The 21789-nt window shown below is 49.6% G+C and overlaps 1 protein-coding gene across 9 annotated transcripts in view; it reads right to left on the minus strand.

Moving 5' to 3' along the window:
- Nucleotides 1–21789, minus strand: part of Nlrc5 (NLR family CARD domain containing 5) — a 70482-nt gene that overhangs the window by 38189 nt on the left and 10504 nt on the right. For 7 of the 9 annotated variants that reach the window (XR_783237.2, XR_783236.2, XM_010638918.3 and 4 more), the window contains exons 2-15: nucleotides 16639–16751; nucleotides 14312–14617; nucleotides 13456–13515; nucleotides 11772–11840; nucleotides 9105–10752; nucleotides 8032–8115; nucleotides 7803–7886; nucleotides 6375–6458; nucleotides 6175–6264; nucleotides 5373–5432; nucleotides 3911–3976; nucleotides 3433–3516; nucleotides 1486–1569; nucleotides 445–534 (exon numbers count right to left, since the gene is read on the minus strand). Coding sequence is in view for 7 of the 9 variants with exons in the window: in XM_010638918.3 (XP_010637220.1) it covers nucleotides 445–534; nucleotides 1486–1569; nucleotides 3433–3516; nucleotides 3911–3976; nucleotides 5373–5432; nucleotides 6175–6264; nucleotides 6375–6458; nucleotides 7803–7886; nucleotides 8032–8115; nucleotides 9105–10752; nucleotides 11772–11840; nucleotides 13456–13515; nucleotides 14312–14606 (2798 nt within the window). In the remaining 2 variants the exon portion in view is untranslated. Of the gene's footprint in view, nucleotides 1–444; nucleotides 535–1485; nucleotides 1570–3432; nucleotides 3517–3910; nucleotides 3977–5372; nucleotides 5433–6174; nucleotides 6265–6374; nucleotides 6459–7802; nucleotides 7887–8031; nucleotides 8116–9104; nucleotides 10753–11771; nucleotides 11841–13455; nucleotides 13516–14311; nucleotides 14618–16638; nucleotides 16775–21789 lie in introns of all 9 variants that reach the window. The other 2 variants (XM_019209745.2, XM_010638917.3) reach the window with 2 other exon arrangements.

Below are 21789 nucleotides of genomic sequence, written 5' to 3' on the forward strand. Positions count from 1 at the left end.
AGGTCAGGTCTGTCTTAGGTGGAGTCCCTTGGTCACTTGTGTGTGCAATGTTGCTTTCAGGAGAAACCAGTAAAGGACCAAGGGAAGCTGGGTCTGATCCAAGGGAAGCTCCAGGATGATCACAGGGAACTCTGGGATGTAGAGGACACTACAAAATCTGGAGGGTTGTACCTTCTGCTTTGTCCCTGCAACTCCCGGGGATAACCTGCCAGATGTCCCTGGCTCCTGCCAGCCCCAGCAGCTCTCCTGAGAAGCTTGTGCCCACAGCATCTGGGCAGAGGTGTACCAGCCAGGATGGGGGCTGAGCAGGGTGCTAACAGTATCTTCTAGGGGTCTGTCCCTAAGGCCTGGGACCAGAAAGAATCCCAAGGACTTTAGAGGGCATGATGGGAGAGCCCTGGGCTCTAGGCTGGGGTGGGAGTGACAGGGTCCTCAAGGGCCCACCTGATATGCAGTCCCACCAGGCTCCGGCATGTGCTCACAGCTCGTAGCACATAGGACACTCCGTCCACAGAAAGCTCATTGTCACTGAGGCTGGAGAGAGGAGGAGGGACATGGTCATCAGCAGGCTCCTATGTCTCCTTGTAGCTCAACAGCTTATTGGCTGACATTCCTGGGGCTCCCAAAGGATCCAAGCCCATGGGGCTGAGCCAAGAGACACATGGGCCCCCACTCTGCCCAGTTGAGATCTCCAGCTCAAGCTATAAGAACTGACTGAGGGTTCCCCCTCTTCTGAGTCTGTTTCCTGGTCTGGAAAATAACCACCATCTTCTGAGCACTGACGGACTAGGCTGTGTATCAAGGACTTTGTACCTATACAGCCTCATGTAATCCCATGTTACAAATGAAGACACAGGTTGGGAGCCATTCCATTCCATTCCCAGGACCATAAAGCTGCTATGCAAGAGTCAAAGCCAAGACCCCAAATTTACACCACCTCAGTGTTCCTCTAACTCCAACCCAAATGCTATCCTAACACCCCAACACACCCCATCCAAACACCTCTGCCTCACCTCCCCAAAGAACCACAGCACACTCATTAACCTAACACCCTTCCTTCCCATCTCAGCACCCCAACAACACTCTTTTACCCCCAGACCATACCCCTACCTAACATACCACTTCCTACTTCCATGTCCTGACCTAACATCTCACCCTCATGCACCCCATGCCTCAGTTCTGCCCCAGTGCAGCACCCCCACTCCCACTCCAGGGTTGGTGCAAGGATGAGCTGGAACCAAGCCACTGATGACTGTGAGTGTGACCCCCACGTGTGAGGGGTCACAGGGTTGGGACTGTTAGAAGCTCAAGGAAGAGGGAAAGGCAAGGAATGGCCAGACCAGCTCTGCTGGGTCTGGAGAATGCAGGGTGGTGAGTGGATCAGCATGCTCACTACTGATGGTGGCACAGGAAGCAGGGGTGGCAGGGACCAGGTGGGACGCTCTGGGAGTCTCTCTGTCACCCAGGGGTGAGAGAGAAACTCACTCCAGCTTCCCAGTGATGTGCAGATGGGATGCAGCCTCCACCATGAGTCGACAGCCTTCATCTTCCAGCTGGTTCCCTGAGAGACTGAGACAGAGGGGCCTGCTGTCCTGACCTGAGGGACAGTCTCCCTGAACCCCCACAGGCTCACAACCCCTCAGTGACCCCTCAGAATCACTCCTGATGAACCTGCATGTTAGCTAAAGGCTGCAGGCTGCACGCAACATATCCAGCATGGCCTAGGGCTGTGATGGAGAAGCTATGGCACATGTGCCCCAGCCCTCTCTGCGATGGTGTCATGAGTTGCTTTTCTTAAACTAAACCCTCAGTATTCAGGTTTAATTGTGGTGTTGGCACTCTGTGTGATAAATAAGCAAGTTTTGGATTGCAGTTTGGGCACTCGATCTCTAAAAGGTTCGCCATTGCTGGGTTAGGAGGTTCTGCAATTGTGAGCACATTTCATCCTCACAACAATCCTATGGTGCAGGCATCATTATTGCTATCCTCGTATTGCTGATGGGTGCACTGAGGCTCAGAATGGTTGAGGCACTTCCTCAGAGGTGAGCCTGGATTTGAACCCAGGTAGCCTGACTTCAAGTCCTCACGCTTGACCATTCTGTTATGCTACAACTTACATAATGGCATCTTGTGATAGGCCCCATGATTATAGGGACAGATGACCCAATGTGGGGGGTCCAGAAAGGCTTCCTTGAAATGTGTGTGTGTGTGTGTGTGTGTGTGTGTGTGTGTGTGTGTGTGTGTGTGTTGAGAAAGAGCGATGTGTGTGTGTGTGTGTGTGTGTGTGTTTAGAAAAATCAGGAGTTTAGTAGGTAAGGGGTAGTGGAGGCACAGGGAGGAGCATTTCTGATAGTAGGAACAGTACATTCAAAGGCTCTGTGACATAGCACATAGGAGCACCAAAAAGGGACACAATGGGTCTGGACTGGAGGTTGAGTGGGGGTTTCAGGTAAAATGGTGCTTGAGGAGGGGTGGGGGAAGGGTTCTGGACTACACAGGATTTTAGGATCTGGGCTTTATCTTGAGCAGCAAGAATAAGGGACTGGGTAGGCAGCAGAAATGCAGTTCCTTCTGCCAGGTAGAGGTGGCAGAGGTGGAAAGTGGTGGCATAACCGGGTGAAGGATGAGGATGGTTTGGACTGGGAGGAGGGTGAAAAGGCTGGAGAGAGGAGGCGGTTCTGAGAGCTATTTAAGTCCACCCAGGATGGGCTGGCTGTGGGGAGGCCCAGGGAGCTGGGAGGAGTTCTGTCTGTGTGACCAGGCGGGGGGCAGTCAGCACTTCACGTGAGAGCAGGGGGTGGGGACAGCCTCAGTGGCGGTGAGGGAGGCAGGAATATGTGATGTCTTCTGACCCTGTCCTCGTCCTCCCAAATGGGAAGGTAAAAAACCAAGACTCGATCACCGAGGCAGCCTTCACCCCGTCCCGCTCACTCCACAGCACCAGTGTTCCACTGCCCCACCTTTGTGCCCACTGGATGATTTCCTGGGACGGTCCCGGTGGCTCCCTCCAGGTGACACAGGAGGGCCTGCCCCAGTCCCCAAGTCCTGTTCTCATTGGTCCAGCCCAGGAGCAGGTGCAGGACTAGTGAGGTTCGTCTCTGCAGACCTCAGTGACAGAGGTGGCAGTAGTTTTGGGGCTTGCAACCTGGCCAGGACTCTTCCTGTCAGTTTGGCCTTGAACAAATTTACCTTTCTATGGCTTCCCTTCCTCTATAAAATGTGAATAGTAACAGTTCTAACATCATGTAATGAGGGGACTAAATGAGATGAACATACATGCTGTTTGCTGGACACTGATGCAGGAAAATTGCTAAATGATGACAGCTGTTACCGTCATCTGGTGCCCCATTTTCTTCACGGTGCAGCACCCAGTCACCTCCCCATAATTCCCATCCCCACCCCAGCCACCCCAGAGCCTTCCCAGATACTCACTCCACTTCCTCCAGCCAGGGACCTTCCTGGAGCAGGCCTACAAGGACCTCCACATGGTGGACCCTGAGCTGACATCTCTGGAGCCTGGAGCAGGGGTGGGGGACAGAGGGGCTCCGCTGTGCCATGTCTCCTTCAGCTTTTAGCACTGGGAGAGACTTACAGATCTGAGGACAGCACGTGTCTTAGTAGCTGGGCCATCCTGGGCAAGTCACTGACCTATGTAAGACTTAGTTTCCCTCTCTGTCATATGGGAATAAATGTATTCCACAAGACCTCCATAGTCTCATCATAAGATAATGGACACAGAACACTGAGGTCTGTGCCCAGCACAGAGTGAGGGCCCATTCCTCAGTAGCTGTGGCTGCCATGATGTTCTCTTGGGTCAAGCCAGGCCACTTGTTCATACCCTTCCTTGCCCCATGCCTGCCCTTTCCCCCTGTCACCCCTCTCCCTAAGGCAGGGGACCCCACTACAGTACCTCAGTGCCAGAATTCTTCTCTTGGAGTCTTTCCACTGGCTGTCTTTTTCTGGTAGGTCTGGAGCTCTGGCAAGAATAAATCAAATACTGGCCTGGGCTCAGAAGCCAGAGTCTGATGGACCAGGTCTTTCCTTGGACCTCTCGGAACTGAGGGCCGCTCTGCACCCCCACAATGAGTCATAGACTCAGTTGGTTCAAGGTGCTCAAAGTATGATTCAGCAAAGTAGCAGGAGCAGGTTTGAAGTCCAAGGGCTCTGCCACATATCGCCGTGTGGCCTTGGGCAAGTCCCTTTACCCACTGGAATCTACTTCCTCTTTCTCAAGATGGGTGATGATCTCTACCACAGAGTGCCTGAAGGACTGACTGTAACAAGGTATGTTCAAGTGCCAGCAGTGGCCAAAAGGGGAACTTTAGTAAAGAGAAGCTTCCAGGGTCTGTGACATGGTGGCTTCCATGTGAGAGGAGCTAGGAGAACGAACTGTGTGCAGGCGGGTCCTGGCGGTGAGAGGGACCTTCAGGGAAGGCTCAGAGAAGCTAGGATACAATGAGTCAGGTGTCACAGATTCCAGGCCGCTCCTGTGTGGCAGAGCTCTCTATGAAGGAAGAATTCTTCACCTGTACTGCTGCTATGGGAGCCCCCCGCCATGGTCATCGAGCACTTGAAGCATGTGGCAAATGCCTCTGATGAACATTTTGTTTTATTTAATTTAAATTTATTTTTTTTCAGCGTGGGGGGTTGAACTCAAGGCTACCACACCGATAAAGTGTCATCTGTGTGTGCGTCTCAGCCAGGATGGAGTGTGGGGAGTACAGAAAGAATGTTTTCTGAGGGGAAACAGCTTCCCTTTCTTCACCCATTCAAGAACAGCCAAGTGGAAATCCACAGAGAGCCGGAAGAGCCTGTATTTGAGTGCTGGCCGCATGCTACCAGTGTGTGAAATACTTTAAATGTATTTGCTCATTTAATTCTCACAACAACCTTAAGATGTAAGTACCATCATTTTCCTTTCCCTTTTCCCTTTTCCCTTTTCCCCTGCTGTAAGAGTTTTCCCAGAGTTTCTTCACACAGTGATGCCAGGCTAAACAGTGTTTTCTTGTCTTTCCCGAGGGTCTGGCTTACTCTGACACTCAGGATGTTCCCTCTGCACAGGGGCTGGATGTGGTCAGATATCCTAGTGGAAGTTAAAATTCTTCCTTAGCTGGGTCTGACGGAGCACAGCTGTAATCCAAGCACTTGAGAGGCAGAGGCAGGAGGATCACTGTGAGTTCAAGGCCATCCTGAACTACACAGTCTGTCTCAAAATAAAAAAAAAATCTTCCCCTAGCTCTGTGCAGTAATGAATTCCTCAGGATGGCAGAGCAGGAAGAACCTCCACATTCCAGGTCTTTCTGGGCTTTTCTGGCCACACTTCCCCCAACTGTCTGAACCAGATCACCTCCCATACCTCCCCAGCTTCTTACCTTTGTCGATCTGCAGCTGTCTCTGTAGACCGGGAAAGAAAGAAGACGAGATCTGTCTCCCTAAAGGGCCAGACACCAAGCCATGAAAGCCATGGACATCGCCCTCACCTGCACACCCCTTCAGGCCCCAAACACCCCATGAAAGCTCATTTTAAAATTGACAGAGAAACAGGAGAGAGAACTGGCAAAAGTTTTTTAAAGTCAGAAAAATAATTCCTTAAAAGAAATAAAACAGTAAAGCTGTGAGTTTTCAAATAGGAGCTATAAACTGGATGTGGTAACACGTGTGTGGAACCCCAGCACTTTGGGGGGCCGAGACAGGCAGATAGCAAGTTTGAGCCTAGTTTGAGCAGTTTAGAGAGACACTGTTTCAAAATTAAATACAAAAGCAGAACAGAAACCAAAGGGCTGAGGAGTTGTAGTTGTTTTAAAATCAAGAAGTATGACACCCAACCAACCTGATGATTCAAAAGCGGAATGCGGTTTCAGCACCACGGAGAGCAACAGGCGGGGACTCATTCCTCCAGTTTATGCCTACGCTCCATGGATTGGATTTCCTCATTCATTTATCCTTTTATCCTTACATCTGTCCATCCATCCATCCACCCATCAGTCCATCCATCTATCTACCCATTATTTATCAGACTCTAGGCCTGAGTTAGGCCCTGGAGTTTTGATTAAAATAGTCCTGAGCATGCACACGTAGATCTTGCACACTATAGGTCTCCTTCTTTTCCCACTCCCACTCTATCTTTTCTTTTTACAAGACCTTGAAGACCAACATCCCCTTCTTTCTACTCACGTGACTCGCAGGGTCCTGACAGTAGGGCATGTGACTGCCACCTTCACCAAGCAGAATAGGGTTGACATGGAGAAATTGCTGTGGCTCAGGCTGTATGATTGCAGCAGAAGTGTCAGGACTGGGTCCCCAAGGGGACTAAGAGGGAGGGGTGACTCAGGCCAAGAGAGGGGCTAGGCTGAAGGGAGAGGAAGACAACTTACTCAAGCTTCTGGAGCTGCGGCAGGCTGGGCAGTAGCTCTACAATGCTCAGCACCTCCTGGTCCTTGAGCTGGTTGTCCTGCAAACTGCATGGGAAGGGACCCTTCAGCTCTGGGACCCCTGGGTGTCCCAATTGGCAGGTGACAGCCATGGCCACCTTCATGCCAGAGACACAAGACAAGGGCCCAGGAAGAGTGGATGACATGTTTCCTGGGATCCAAGAGGCACAGCTAGGAGGAAATGTTCTGTGCTGACTTCACTTCAGTCCCCATGGGGGAGTTTCTGCCTGGTGGCTCAAGGGATCTAGATGTGGAAGTCTCATGGAGTGAGGAGACCCAGTATCTGCTCCCAGGGCTCATGTCAGGGATGTGCCCGAGGCCCAAGTCCATCAGGGTCTCTCAGCCCACAGGTGATGAGCAGTTTCAACAGGGAATAATGGAGATGCTGCTTCTAGCTTCTACTCTAGCCTTGACCCACCCAGAGCCCCAGGACAAGCATTCTCCTCTCTGACCTCTCCTTCTCCACCTGTCAAGTAGTGTTCACAACTCAAGCCCTGCCTGGGTTCCTACCTGGAGGGACAGATGAACTGAGGTGTGGAGATTAACTGAAAGCAATGGTGGGTAATAAGAGAAAAGACTAAGGTCACTCTCAATAATCAGGAAAGAAAGGTACATGTCAGTAGGGTCAATGTTCCAAAACTTTGTCCTTACCAGACTGATCACTGTACAAAGGCACCCAGCTGAAGAGACAAGAGGGACTGTGGTCCAGCTTATAACCTACTTAATAAGTGCTGCAATTATGCATCTTCTAAAGATGGCATAAAAGCTAGCAGTGGTCCTGTCAGTGAGGGGCTGGAGGCCTCCCTGTTCCCCAGAGCCCTCATTCCCAAACACAGGGAGTGTATCTGTGTGTGTGTGCTTGTGAGCATGCATTTGTATCTAAACATATACACAATCTAAGTGTGCATTCATGTGCCATATACGTATGCATCTATGAATGGGCAGGTGGGGGTACATACTTGAACAGGTAAGCGTGGACTCTTGTGCAGATGTGTACACATATGCACAAATGTGAAGGTGTGTGTTTTATGCAATTATGTGTAACCACAGTGCCAACCTCTGGCCTGTACACTGCCATCCCTTCTCCTGGGTTCACAGAAAGAGAGAGAGAGGGCTTCAAAACTCATGTTCCTTCAAGACAGTTCAAAACATTAGGTGACAGAGGCCCTGCTCAGGAGTCTTTGGGAGGCTTGTGCTTAGATTCAGCAATAGCCTGTTTCAGGATTGATACTGCATTCTCTGAGTCTTGTTGAAAATTACTATTCAGATCTTGATGGAATAAGCAGAACCCAGTCCAGGGTTCAGGACTATCCTGGGAACTGGGCAGTGGCCCCTTTTTCCAACCAGTGAGCCCTTCTGGAGACCACTCACCTGATCTGTTCCAGCTGTGGGCAGAGGGGCACAGCCTGCACCAGGTGGCTGATGCCTCGAGCAGTGATCTTGCTTCCTGCTAACCTACAGGATAAGCAAGGATGGTGGGGGAGGAATTGGGGTGGGGCAGGGGTAGGCCAGGAATATATACTGTGTAGGACAGAGTGGGGAAGGAGAGTGTCAGGCATCCTCAACTGAAGATCCTTCTTGGTTCCAAGCCCTGGCTCACCCCAGCTTCTTCAGGTTCCCCATGGTCGGCAAGCTCCTAGAGAGGGCTTCTGCAAAGGTGTCTCTGCACTTCCTGCTCTTAAAGCTGCATGGGAAGAAGCAAAGTGGCCAAGGATCAGCGCTAGCAAAGCTCAGAGGCTATCACCACCCCCTCCTGTACCAGATGAGGCTTAATCTAGTAACAGTTACTGTTTTCACTCTAGTTGTAGCCATACAACAACAAATTACAGCTGAGAATTTCACCCAAAGAATCCATCCTTTACTTTATCCATAGACACGGAGGTTGGCTGGTAACAAGGTTTTCCAGCCTGACATCATTTTCAGCCTCCCTTGCAGCTCAAGAGTGGCCATGTGACTATGTTCTGACCAATGAGACTGGGAGGGATGTGTCCCAGTTTGAAGCCTGACCTTTAACAGAGTGGGTGTGCCTCCACTCTCACCCTGTCCCTTCCCCCAAGCAAGAGTGCAGGTTGCCTATGAGCTGGCTTTGATCATGCAGACAGGATGCCCAAGGGATGATGAAGCAACAAGAGTAGGGACCTGGGTCCCTACCTGACCACATGGACCATACCGCCACGCCAGATTTAGTCCTGACTTTTCCATGAGGGAGAAATATGATTTTTCGTGATTTAATGATTTTATTTGAGGAAGTTTCTTTGATTGCAACCTTGCCTTTTCTCTGGCTAATGCCAACATTGAGTCTTTGCTCTGTGCCTTACTTATCCCATCTCATCCTCTTTTTAGGGAGGAAGAACCTTTCCAGCTGAGAGGTTACATAATAACCTGCCCAAAATCAAACTGCTTTTAGCAGCACAGCTGGGATCAGAAGAGATCCATGATCAATAGAGAGACTGCAAAAACCATAGGAAGCACAGGCAGGAGGATCCAGTTGGTCTCTGGAGGTCCTGAAGCATGGAGCTGCCCCATTGTGTCCAGGCTAAGGAGCACTCAGAGCCACTCTGTCCTGATATCCAAGATCCAGATCCACTCTCTCTAGCTGGACTGGTGGCCTCTGCTGTCCTGAAAGCCCCGTTCCCTCCCAAGGCCTCTCTGTGCTCCTTGGCTCTCACTCACCTGAGTGTCTCCACTTGCCCACAGCCTGCCAGTGCCTCAGGGGAGTGAGGTTCCAGCGGGCAGCCCTCAAATTCCAGGTGGATGGGGGTGGCCCTGTGCTCCAGAACACTGACTAGGGCAGCCAGGTCTGTGTAGGTCAGTGGGAAATTGTGGAAGAGCAGTTGGTAGGGGAGGCTCTGAGCAGTGAGGCTGGCCAGCTCAGGCTCCTGAGTCTCAGCCACACAGTGACACAGCTCTACCACCTTTGGTCCCGTGAGTTTGCGGATGGCAAACTTCCTCAACAGCTGTACAACAGCAGCCTGCCTGGTGCCCACCCAGGTCTCATCCTGCTGAGCCACCTGGCTGAGGAAAGGACGACAGGTATGGGATGCCAGACCTGCCAAGAAGGTGGAGAGGTATTCTGCAAGGCCCAGTCTAACTTTGGTCCGCAGGACCCAGCGGGAATTGAGGACAACATGGCGGGCAAGTGTGCCCTTGTCTACCGTGGGGCTGGTCATCAGGTATAGGGCAGCAAAAAACTCCTGCAGGCTGAGGTGGGCAAAGGCATAGCCTGTTTCCTGGTGCCCAGGGCTTGTGTGGATGCTGAAGGAGGTCAGCAGGCTGTGGGTAGCCCCGAAGACCATCATGGGTGGGGGGATGTCTCTATCATAGAAGATGACCTTCCCAGTCTCCAGGCCACTCAAGGCCACTTTCCCAAGGCCTACTAGAGAAACAGCAGGAAGCGGGCTGAGGGTAAGAAGCATCTGCACATACAGCTGGGTCACAGTGGGCGCGAAGGCTACAGACTGGCCTCGGAGGCTGGTGGAGTGTAGATGGTGCAGGCAGAGGCAGGCGACCTGGCACAGCGCTGGCACCATGCACATGCTCCGGAGACGTCCATTTGCCAGCAGTTCTGTGAGGGCCACCTCCTGAGATGGCTGGTCACTAAAGTAGTGGTTCATATACTGCTTCACCCGCAGCAGGTCAAAGCCCCACATGTGGACCATGGCTGCTTCTGTGGGCAGGCAGGCAGGCAGCTTCCCAGGACGAGAGGTGGCCATCACCCAGCAGCCTGGCAGGAGGGTCCCACGGCAGAGGCTGGAGAAGAGAGTGAAGGCTGGGCCAGAGCCATTGGGCTCCACAGTCTCCTGGCTGGAACAGGGCTGGAGGGCCTCGTCCAGCCCATCGAATATCAGCAGGACTTGGCTGGCATTCTCTTCCAGGAAGTGGAAGACAGCATCGGGGCCTGACTCTGGTCTCACGTACAGATCGAAAAGGAGCTGAGGCAACGTCAGGAAATGTGGGATCAAATTGAGCTGGCGGAATTCAAAAAGGAACAGGGCCCGGAAGTGGTCCAGGTGCCCATCAGCCCACTTGTGGCAGAGCTGCCTGGCCAACGTGGTCTTGCCCATGCCCGCCTTTCCCAAAAGCACTGTCACCCGAGAGCTCTTGGGGGTCTTGAAGTTGAAGAGGTCCTGGATGCTCACATCACTGCCGTCTTCTGTCTTGGGGTCTCCCATAATGGCCCCCTTTGGAGCATGTAAGGGCACTGTGGCCCGGCTCCACTGCAGGACTGGGGGCACATAGATCTTCCCTGACCCAGGGAGTCCATCACCATAGTGCTTCAGGGCAGAGGTCCTCAGGAGCTGCAGGTAACTCTCGGCCAACTCTGCAGAGGCACAGGGAGACAGCATTAAGCAGGAGCCCCCAGGTCTGCACTTGTGTCCCCTGCTGTGCATGTATTAGGGCTTGGGTGGCGAGGGCCCAGTAGGGGGTTCTGTGCCACCAAAACTCCTAGAAGGGATTGGTTCCACAGCAGCACAGGCTCTGGCAGGCATGGGATGGGAATGTGGGAGTCGTGGCTCTATGTGTTCTGCAATAGTGCTAGTGAGGTAGAGCTTTCGATAAGGCAGGGACAGGGGTGGGGGCTTCCTTGGCAACATCTTCCAAGAGTTCCAGTTCTGTTAGTACAGTGAGCACCAAAAAGCAGCGATTCTGGGCATTGGCCAATCCTGCCCCACAGCGCAACCTTTTCATTTGTAGATCAGGGGGAGGTCTCAGGTGGCCCAGGGAAAGATGGGGGCTACTGTTGGAGATCAGGAGACAGAGGTAGTAGCCAGGTTGGCACAAATGTGAATCCTTTGTCTAAGCAGAGCGTGTGTGTGTGTGTGTGTGTGTGTGTGTGTGTGTGTGTGTGGTATTTCCAGATAGTGGGACAACTGGTCAAAGACGAGGACCATTCTGGATAACAGAGGAGAATGAGAGGGGTTCTTTCTCCTCTCCTCCCCCTGGCCTGGCCAGCCCCCATTTCCCAGGGGCCCCCAAGGCTTCTGCTGCAGGGAGTTCCCCAGGCATCCTCATCACTCCATATCCCTGCTACCACCTGAGGTCGTGCCAGTCACCCCGCAGAGGCTCCTGCAACTCTGAGGGAGGGTGTCCCTGGAAGAGCCTGGATGACAAGGCTGTCACTTGTTGGATGCTTCCAGCTCCTTCAGCGGAACCCCCTCTGGAGAAGCCCCTTGAAGCCTGTGGGGGACCCTTTTTCTCATATGCCCAGCCAGGATCTCTGCTCCTCTCCTGCAGGCTTGGCAGACAAGTGCCACTGGGGCCTGGAGGCTTGCCAGCTGGGGACCGGATCTAGAATCTGGGCTGAGCCCCAGAGCAACCTAATCCTACCCTAGTACCCACCTAGCCGCTGTTTCCTGCTGTGCTTCCAGTGGGGCGAGGATTCACAGCTCTGATAGGGACGCTTGAGGCCTGGAAAGAGTGAAGGAAGCAGAAAGGGCTAATTGGGGGTCCTGGGCGGCACCTCCAGGGTACTCCATTCCACAAACAGGTGCTGGCAGACAATGCATTTGCACTCAGGGACTGTGAGGAGGCAGGCGGCAGGCAAAGGCAGCATCCATCTACACCAGCGGCTGCTGCAGAGAGGGCTGCAGGGGTGGCAGCTCTGGGCCTGGGCATCTCCCATCCCAGACACAGACAGCGAGCCTACAGTCCCAGCCCCAGAGACACTCAGCACTGTGCAGCTGTCACTCTACCGAAGGTGGGCCAAGCTCACGGAGGGCTACACTTCTAACAGGCTTGGCCTGGCCTGTGACCTTCCTCCTGAGTCAGGTCTTGGTTGCCTCTACTTTTCACCACATCTCCTCATGGCCCCGTCATGATCCTGTCTGTTGGTTGCACAGATTTTTCAGCATCCCTTTAATGCTTTTTGTGTGGAAAAGACAGAAGGAAAACAAGAGGGAAAGGAAGAGAGGGATGCGGGCAACAAAAAAGGCAGGAGGACTGGGAGAATTTTAAGAAGGGCAGTGCCTACAATCCCAATTTTGAGGCCAGCCTGTGTACTTGGTGACTTAGTGAGACAATGTCTCAAAGATAGATAAATAAATAAATAAAGGATGGGGATGTAGCTCAGTGGAAAGGTCCTGGGTCCCAGTGGCATTCCCTGCAGCCAGCTCCAGTGTTCAACCAGAGTAGCCCCTTGATACAGAGCTAGACTCCTCCTTACAAAGTACAGGAAGGGGCTGGAACCCTTTTGAGTTCAACATTTTAACAAGTGCCGTATTTACCAGGGTCTCACCATTGAGTATCAATCAGCCCCAGTCAAAGCCACATGACAATTACCAGCTCAGTGATAAGGGATGGAGGAGACCAGGGGCCTAGACACACAGTTTGGAATTGTGGGGAGCTGGGGTTATGGGGTGGGTGTTTCATTCACCCTGGGACATGACTGCAGAGCCCAGCTATACTACTTTAGGAACCAAGCTTCTGAGACTAGAAATGCCCAGCAGTCAGCGATGTAGTTGCAAATCGATCACCGGCCCCTCTGAGCTCCTTCAGAAAACCAGTCAGTGGCTCCCAGGCATGGACAGCAGAGGTCCCAGTGGGGAGCTGGTTAGGGGTTCCTAGTACAGCCTGACAGGTGCTGGAAGATGAGGTTGGAGGTGGGAACTGAGGACAGGCTCTCCAGGGTGCACTCAACCAGGGCTTCTGGAGATAGCCCAGGCTGACACTGTAGATTCTCCTGGGAGCACTAGTTATATCCCTGGAAACAGGCAGAGGAACAGGCCCCAATCAGGAGCAGGTGTTTCAATGTGCAGAGGAGGAAATGGCTGTCACCACCCACCACCAGCCTCCTCCAGGTTATGATGGGGAGCCAAGTGTGGTGGCACACGCCTGTTAATTCCGGCACCCTGGGAGGCTGAGGCAGGAGGATGGTAAGTTTGAGTCCAACCTGGGTAACTCAGTGTGACCCTGTCTCAACATAAACAATAAAGGATAGAGATGCAGCTTAGTGCAAAGGCCTTGGGTCCCATGAACACTTAGCAGTGCTCACCACTTTTTCCCACTCTCCAACCCCAGGCCTCACCATGGTGGAGCTGAGATCCAGGTTGGTTCTTCTCTCCAGTTTCCAGCAGCCTGGGCAATTCTGCAAGAGAGGACAGAAGAGGCCAGGTATGGGGATGTGGCGGGATGCCCTGGCAGCTCTGGGCTGGTGTCTGCTCAGGGCACATGCCCAGGTGGGTACTCTGCCAGGGAGAAATTCAGGTACCTGTCAGCTGTCTGTTGGGGGAGAGCTGGCGACGAACTTTGAAGGCAGCAGAGGCAGAAGTGTATTTGTGTATCTATGGGTGTGCACGTGTATATTTAGGCGTGTTTACAAACTCATGTGCATGTAGTGCATGTTTATACCATGCTTACATCGTGTGCACACACATGCCTGTACTTCTCACACGTGGCTGTGGTAGAGCTCTTGCTATCAAGGATGCCAGTGCCCTTAAATGTCTTGTATTTCCCCTTGGTGCTGGGCAAACAGAAAGTGCTCAAACAATGCCCTCTGAACTGCACAGAATTAAACCTGCTGCCTCTCAGGACAGGTCAGAGATGCCTCTCTGTCACTGCTTCTGATTACACTGTAAGAAGAAGCCTCTTGTGCATCACCAGCCGCTTGGCCTTTCTGGTGGGAAGCAGCCACATAGGTTTCTCTCTTTGTTTCTGGGCTTCCAGAGGAATGGAACAGGGTCAAAGTGGCAAGAGGGTCTCCAGGCCCCTCTTGGTTTTGTGACTTTGGGGAATTTACTCTGGGAAGTGCCAAGAAATATGAGATTTTGTTCCTGGCCTTGTTATACCTTCTTGGTGTGTCTTGTGAGCCCCTGGGCCTCCCAACATCCCCAGTGTCACAGGGGCTGTGCTAGTTGCTTTGTGCTCTCCCCACCTGCCCTTACCATCATCCTGGCCCCAGGTGCTCAGCAGTGGCACCTCCAGATCCAGAGGCACCTCCAGCTCCATGCACATGCAGTGGATGAACGACTGCCAGGTGGCCATCCCTTGGGTGTACAGCTCCCCCAGCTGCAGGATAACCCTCTGCTCAGGGTCCAGCGCCTCACTGCTGGAGGCCAGGTCCACGTCAGGGAGGAAGAACTTCACCTTGGCTCTCAGCCATTCCTGGTTTGTGCTGAGCAGCCTCACAAGCCAGCCACGCAGATTCTCACTGCCCAGATGGAGGCTGTCGGGATCCATGAGGAGCTGCTCTGCAGGGACAAGGTTGGCAGGTGAGCTGGGGCAGATGCACTGGGGGACAGGTGAGCTCACAGGCAGCTGAGCTGGGGGAAGCCAAAGGGACAGCCTCAACACTGAGCAGCAGAGGACAGGCAGTGTCCTCTGCATGGGGTCCTGAAATCTCTGCCATCTCTACCTGCAATTGTATTCCTAAAATTCTAACCTCAGGAAACAGCCATGGTTGTACACACAATTTTTAATTACAAAGATAGATGTTCACTGCAAGATTATTTATAACAGTTAAAAACTGGAAGCAATCCGAACAAGCACCAATTGGGGATTGGTTAAATAAATCATGGTCCTCGTAGGCTGGAATATGCTGTAACTGCAGGCTTCCTGGTACTATTTTCTTACTAATGGTAGAAAATACATGGGAAGTGCATGTCAGGCATGGTTCTAAGGGTTTTCTATATCTACCTAATCCTTGCAATTCCAGAGATTCCACCTCTAATGCTGAAGACACTGGAGGCTTACCCAGGAGCCAGCCTTTTTAACTCCATCTGTTCTGGGGCTTAGATCCCAGCTCTGCCCTGGGCACCCTGTAGAGGCCTACGGGGCACCTACCCTCAGCCCTTCTGGTCACCCCTCCTCAAGTGCATTGTGCCTCTCTGCAGGTGTGCATGCACACATTCCTGCACTCTGCACACTCGGCCCATGGTACAGCTCTTGGCTGAGTTCCTACTGCTGGTGTCCCTTAAAGTATTGTTTCCCTTCAGTGCTGGGCAAATATAAGGTGCTTAAACAATGCCCAGTGAACTGAACAGAGTTAAACCTCTCAGATCTAACTAGTAAAGTAATAGCCCTTACACACACAAGACCTTAGAATTCCTGAACTGTGCTCATATGTATGATTCTCAAGTAGGGGCCACTATCCCCACAGATACATGGAAAGACTCAGGCCAAGAAAGAGGAAGAGATGTGCATCAAGTCTATGGCAGAGCCAGGATCAGAACTAAGATTTCTTGCCTCCCAGGCCAGGAAATTTCCATGGTGCTGGTGCTCTAAGTGGAGCCAGGCAAGGACAGGCCTCCAGACTCTGGATGATCCTGGCAAAAGGATGTGGCCACAGACTAGGGCATTGAAAAGAAGGGTATAACTTCTTTTCTGGACTCTGGTGTTAAGAGTCTATGCTGCCTATAAAGAAGTCATATGAGGGAGCATGGTGCCAGGGGAAGTAAAGGGTCCCTGGGTGTTGTGACTTCTGGGGCCATTCCTCATCCTCGAGTTTGGTCTCCTCCAGTCATTCTAACACACATCTGTTTCTCCCACTGGTATCCCAACCTCTTGATATCAAACATTTAAGGATAACTGTCCATGGGAGAAAAAGTCATTATGACTTCCTTCCATGGGAAACAGCTTTTCTCGTCTTTTGGGATTATTGGTAGGGTCATACACCCCACTCCCTTGAACTTGGGCATGACTAAAATTTATTTTGGCCAATGACATACGCTACAAAGAGACAATGTATCACATTTGTGCAAACATTTTAAGAGCAGAAGTATGATTTACCATGCCCTCTCTTTTCGTCTGCTCAGGGACCAGGAATTTTCCAGAGCATGGGTACTCCTTTAGCCTGGGTCTGGGAGAGAATGATATAGACTAGAGCTCCCAGTCCACTTACCATAGGCAAGAAGCAGGAAGAGGAAATGCTAGCTTTTGATGGACAAGCACAGAAACTTGAGGGAGTTTGTTACTGCAGCATAGTCTAGTAAATACATTTATGGTATGACCGTAAACCAGTGTCTTCCCTATCTGTCCCTTCAATGCACCATCTATAAAATGAGAAAATATGTGCTCAAGACTCCTCCTGACTTTCTACATCCAATACATAATTTCCATTCTCATGCTGCTTGGGGTCCAAGGGCAGGTTTATGACTGGGCAGCCTAGGGAGGTAGAGCTGGGTAGAGAGCAGTCTTGGCAGCAGGAGAATAAGGGGTAGTTGGGAGGAAAAAGGATGGCGGGGTGGGGCAAAGTGAAACAAAAAGCATTTACGGGCTTCTTAGTTCATGGTGGATATTCCAGGGTCCCATGAAATGGGTCTCATGGGTGTCTGTGCTGTCCTGTGTCCGGAGCTGAGTTGAGGAGTTTTTTCAGTGGTGCAGGCCCTAAGGAGAGAGGAGACAGGATGCTGTCCCCATTATTTCAGACTTAAACAGGAGTACTGTGAAAAGGACACCATTCTTGCCCCCACTTGCCAGAAATGCTTCTGAATACATTGGACCCATAAAGGTCGCCACACTTTCATGTTTATATTGAGTTCTTTGCCAGGCGCAGCTCCCTGTGTCCCTGGAATGTGCACTCCCTGACCTTCATGGAATCACTTCCTGTCACACCCAGAGCACAGGAAGTTCCCCCCTCCTCCAGCCTGGGGCCTGAGGTGTTCTGGCAAATGCAACATTTTATCCCAGCTCGTTCATTGCAGGGGCGCTGGATAATCTTCACTGCGCAGGCCAATATTATTCCCATGTAAACCCTCTCAGGAGGTTTGGATTCTGTTGTTTAAAATATTTATATATGGCAGAGAGTCAGGCATAGTGGTACAGGCCTATAATTCTAGCACTGTAGGAGGCTGAGGAAGGAAGATTGCAACTTTGAGTCCAGACTGGACAACTTAGTGACTTTGGGAGACCCTGATTCAAAAATAAAATATCAAGAAAGGCCTGGGCCAGGGATTTAGCTCAGTGTTTCCAGCGCCTGCCCCTCGAAAGTGCAAGGACCCGAGTACAATCCCTGGTCCAAAAAAAAAAAGAAAAGAAAGGGCTGAGGATGTAGCTCAGCATGAAGGCCCTGGTTTTAATCCCCAGCACTGAAAAAATAAACAACAACAACAACAAAAAAGCAAACAAAAACACAACAAAAATAAAACAGAGAAACACTCTTCTTAAAAGGGAACCCAGAGGCATGGATCCTTGCCTTACAGAGTGCACAGTGACAAGATTCTCCAGCCTCTTTTCCAACCTAACATGGTTTTAGAGATCTTGCCTCATAATACAGAATGAGCAGGAAAACGTGGCTGAAAGAAAGGACAAGAACAAAGAGTCGCCAAACACCAGTGTGCTCTGATTGTCTACCAGCGAAATAGGAGGAACGTAACTAGGAAAGTTCTAGGACTTTTGGGAAATCCACATAAACAAGGCACATTCTAAAATGACAGAGACGAGTACTGTAATTAGAAATAGGGGAAGAAAAAAGGATCTTGTTGAAGAGGTCCTGGGGAACTAATGATATTTTTAAAAAATTTTGGCAAGTTCTAACAGAAGAAGGGAATCAAGAGTGTGAGCAAGCAGGGATCAAACCTTACTGTGGACTGAGCTCTTGAGTCCTCCCAGAGGCAGATGGTGAAGCTCAGATCCAGTGCAGCGGGATTTGGATGTGGGGCTTTGGGAATGGAATTAAGTCATGAAGGCAGCCCTCAAGAAGGTGGGACAGGAGGAAGATCCGCCCCCCTCGCCACACAAGGACATGAGGAGAAGGCACTGTTTGCAAACCAGGAAGTGAGACCTCACCAGACACCAGATGCGCAGGTCCCTGATCTGATCTGGGGCTTCCCAGCCTCCCAATCGCCAAGAAAGAAAATTCTGCTGCTTAAGCCACCCAGTCCATGGTATTCTATTCTGTAACAGTAACCTGATCTGACTAAGGCAAGTCTGCTGTGACTACAGAAAGTCAAAGAAAAAAAAACTTCTATGAGTTAATGTGTAGGCTGAAGGCAATGCCACCTGAGTTTCAGCTGGATGTTCCAGGGAACTTGATAAAATTGCATTAACAATTCCTTAGAGAGAAAAGCAGACATAGCATGCATTTATATGCTTTTCACACTTCATCATAAAACATTTGAAATTAAAATTGAATTAAAAACAAACCTGAGCAGCCAGGGATTTAGCTCAGGTCCTGAGTTCTATCCCTGGTACCAAAAAAAAAAAAAAAAAAAAAAAAAAAAACAAACCTTCAAAAAAAACCAAACCTGGGGTCTGGAGCTGTAGCTCAGTGATAGTGTGTATGTTTAGCATGCACAAGTGTACAAGGTCTTGGGTTCAACCCCCAGCAAACCACACACAACAAACACACACACAAACTAAAGGCAACTGTATCAAAAATTTACTTGTTCAGTACAAGCAATATTGAAGAGGATTCCAACTAACCAGTAGCATAAGTAACTCTGCAGGTGGTATGTCTTACATTTGAAAAATAAACTTAAATTTTCATTAATGATTACTTTAATTGTGCTTATTAATCGGGTAGAATATAATTTGATACATTCTACAATCTGTGATAATCAAATCAAGGTAGTTAACATTTCTATCTCCTTAAATTTTTGTTTCCATGGGGAATTGTTTGAATTTCCCCTTTCCAGTTCTGTGATTTTACCTTTATTTCTTCTATTTTTTTTTTTAACTGAGGTTGTTTAAAGTTATGAACTTTGTCACTTGGGCTCTTTCTGGTCTTTTTCTTCAAAAATAATGAAAAAACCACTTTAGGCCAATACCCATAAAGTTATATCAAATGTTTGCATTATTAAATAGATCATAACCATAATTTGGAACAGTCATTTAATAGAGGGTTTTTTTTAAAGCTTCGCCATTGATTTCTTTGACTTAGCATACTATACAAAGGATAAGTCTTATACAATTTCTGCTTTAGAAAATATGTTCAAGGTTTTTCTTTTTTGCTTGGTATATGTTGCTTTTTTTAAAGTTCTGTGAACATTTAAAAAATGCTGTTGTTGCCAGGCGTGGTGGCGCACGCCTGTAATCTCAGCACTTGGGAGGCTGAGGCAGGAGGATTGCTGTGAGTTTGAGACCAGCCTGGGCTACATAGTGAGTTCCAGGTCAGTCTCAACTACGCAGTGAGACCCTGTCTCAAAAAACAAACAAACAAAATGCTGTTGTTGAATAAGGATGAATTTCTAGCTCATATCTTATACTAGAACAAAGTCTACACGTGGCCAAAACTTAGAAAATATAAAGTTAAACTATGAAAATGGTCAAAGACTATAAATTTAGTTTGGAACAATTTTTGAAGAAGTGCACTGATATTTTTGTATGTATTTTACAACAAAAAGTTAGAACTTTAAGGGCTAGAATAAAACACAGGCAAAATTTTAAAATGTTCTTTTCAGAACTAGGAGCACAGCTCAGTGACTAGTTCAGTCCCCAGTATAATAGGACCCAGAAGCCGGGCCTACAGATGCTCATGTGGTAACAAAAGCAGGGTGAGGCTTAGCATCTCTGCCTTCATTTTTTGTGTCTGTCTCATTTGTTACCCTGAAACTTTGCGTCAGATCCCTGCTCAGCTACGTACTAGGAAGGCTCATCACTTAAGGTGCATCTGTATTATAAGGCTTCTTAGTTCCAAACTTACCTGCTGAGTTCAACCCTCTGTAAGACAGAGGACACCAAGGTAAGAGTAACTAAAGGATTTGCAGTGACATCCAATTGCCAGTTTTTACAATGGAATTCCAGACCCCTGGAGTAATGACCAGAAGTCTCCAACCATTGTTCTACTCTTGCAGCCATTTCAGATTCCAGAAAAGCAAAGCCTCGCAGAGCACCCCTAGATGAGGTCAGTCCCTAGGCAGGAGCAGTGACCCCAAGGCAGGGAACCAAGGCTTCTAAGCAGGAGCCCTTGAGAACTGAACTGTACCCCCAAACTATGATGATTCTGTGGGACCCTAACCACTATGTAACCCCTAGTTAGCCAGCATATAGCAGCACACATTTCTTTCTACCCAGCTCCAAGATAAGATTAAAACAGAGTATATGGAAGCCTGGTACAGGTAAACAAGATAGTGACTCAAGGCCTCCTTAGAACAGAACAGCCTGAGTCTGGAGATGAAAGACCAGGTGCACCCTATAGCTGACTCCTTTAGATAGATGGCAGAAAACCGACCCCCTGACCCCTGGCCCACTTGCTGTGCTTGCAATCCACTTCCCTTGCCTTAAAAAAACTGTGCTAACCCCTGTGCTGGGCCTCTCTGAGCTGCTCAGTTCTGAGAGTGCTGTCTGGCCAGACTAACAAAGGTCTATTTACCAACAAGCCTGGTGTGTGCCTTCCTGGGTGACTCTCTGCTCATCAAGCTCCTGGAGCCTCGCTGAGCTATAGGTCCCAGCATCTTGGAGGCCCTTTGGTCTGTTCAAGGCTCCCAGAAGTAAGGCCCTGGGTCTTGCATCTGGAGCCATCGTTGGGCTATAGGACTCAGCATCGTGAAGGCCCTTTCGGCTGTTCACGCTCCTCGGAGTGGAAGTGAGACTTTAGGTCTTACAATTCTCCCAGGAATCAGTCCTGAGATAGTGATCAACCAGACCGCAGACTTGATCAGGATTACTAAATTGCCAGCTATGCAAACCTCCTGAGATGCAAATCTGTTGCCTTCTGTCAGCCCCTCAAAGACAAATCTTGAACTCCCTTATGTGTGCTGATTAAACCTCCTTTTCTGCCCTTCACTGTTGCTCATCTCCTTGATTGGTGTAATGAGGTGAGTAGCCAAACATGATCTGTCAGGACCCCTAGAGCCAGGGCTTTTGCTCTGAAGCTCCAGTAAAACCAGCACTGCAAAAATAAAAAGGAAAATAGAAAATTATTTTAGAGTAGAGAGGGCCTTGCTAAGCATGACACAAAACTTAGGAATCATACACAAAAAACTGGATAAAATTGTTTGAACACAAATTAAAAGTTTTGTCTTGTCAAAAAAACAATACAAGTAGGCTGGGGACTTAGCTCAGTGGTTCCACCGCCTGCCTCGCAAGTGCAAGGGCCCAAGTTCAAACCCTGGTACCAAAAAAAAAAAAAAAAAAAAAAAAAAAAAAAAAAAATGACAAACTGAAAAAAATATGTGCTAGTTATATCACAAAGACATACATGTTTTTAATATATCAATAGCTACAACAAATAATAAAAAAGATCAATGACCAGAAAAAAGAGGGCAAAGAATGTAAAGTTTACAGGAAAGGAAATACCCATGGCTTTTAAATATACAAAAAGGTATTCAACCTCACACAACATGAAGGAAATATATATACTAGAATTAAAAATGAGAAGATATTCCTTCTAGCTCTTAGATATGCAAAGACGTTACATAGTTGGCAAGTTGTGAATTAACAGGCACTCTGATGAATTCTTAGAGGGTGTGTGAACCAATATCCT

Source organism: Fukomys damarensis, unplaced genomic scaffold (genome assembly GCF_012274545.1).
Source record: "Fukomys damarensis isolate Sample0158 unplaced genomic scaffold, DMR_v1.0_HiC HiC_scaffold_32, whole genome shotgun sequence".
In the NCBI taxonomy this organism is placed as follows: Eukaryota; Metazoa; Chordata; class Mammalia; order Rodentia; family Bathyergidae; genus Fukomys; species Fukomys damarensis.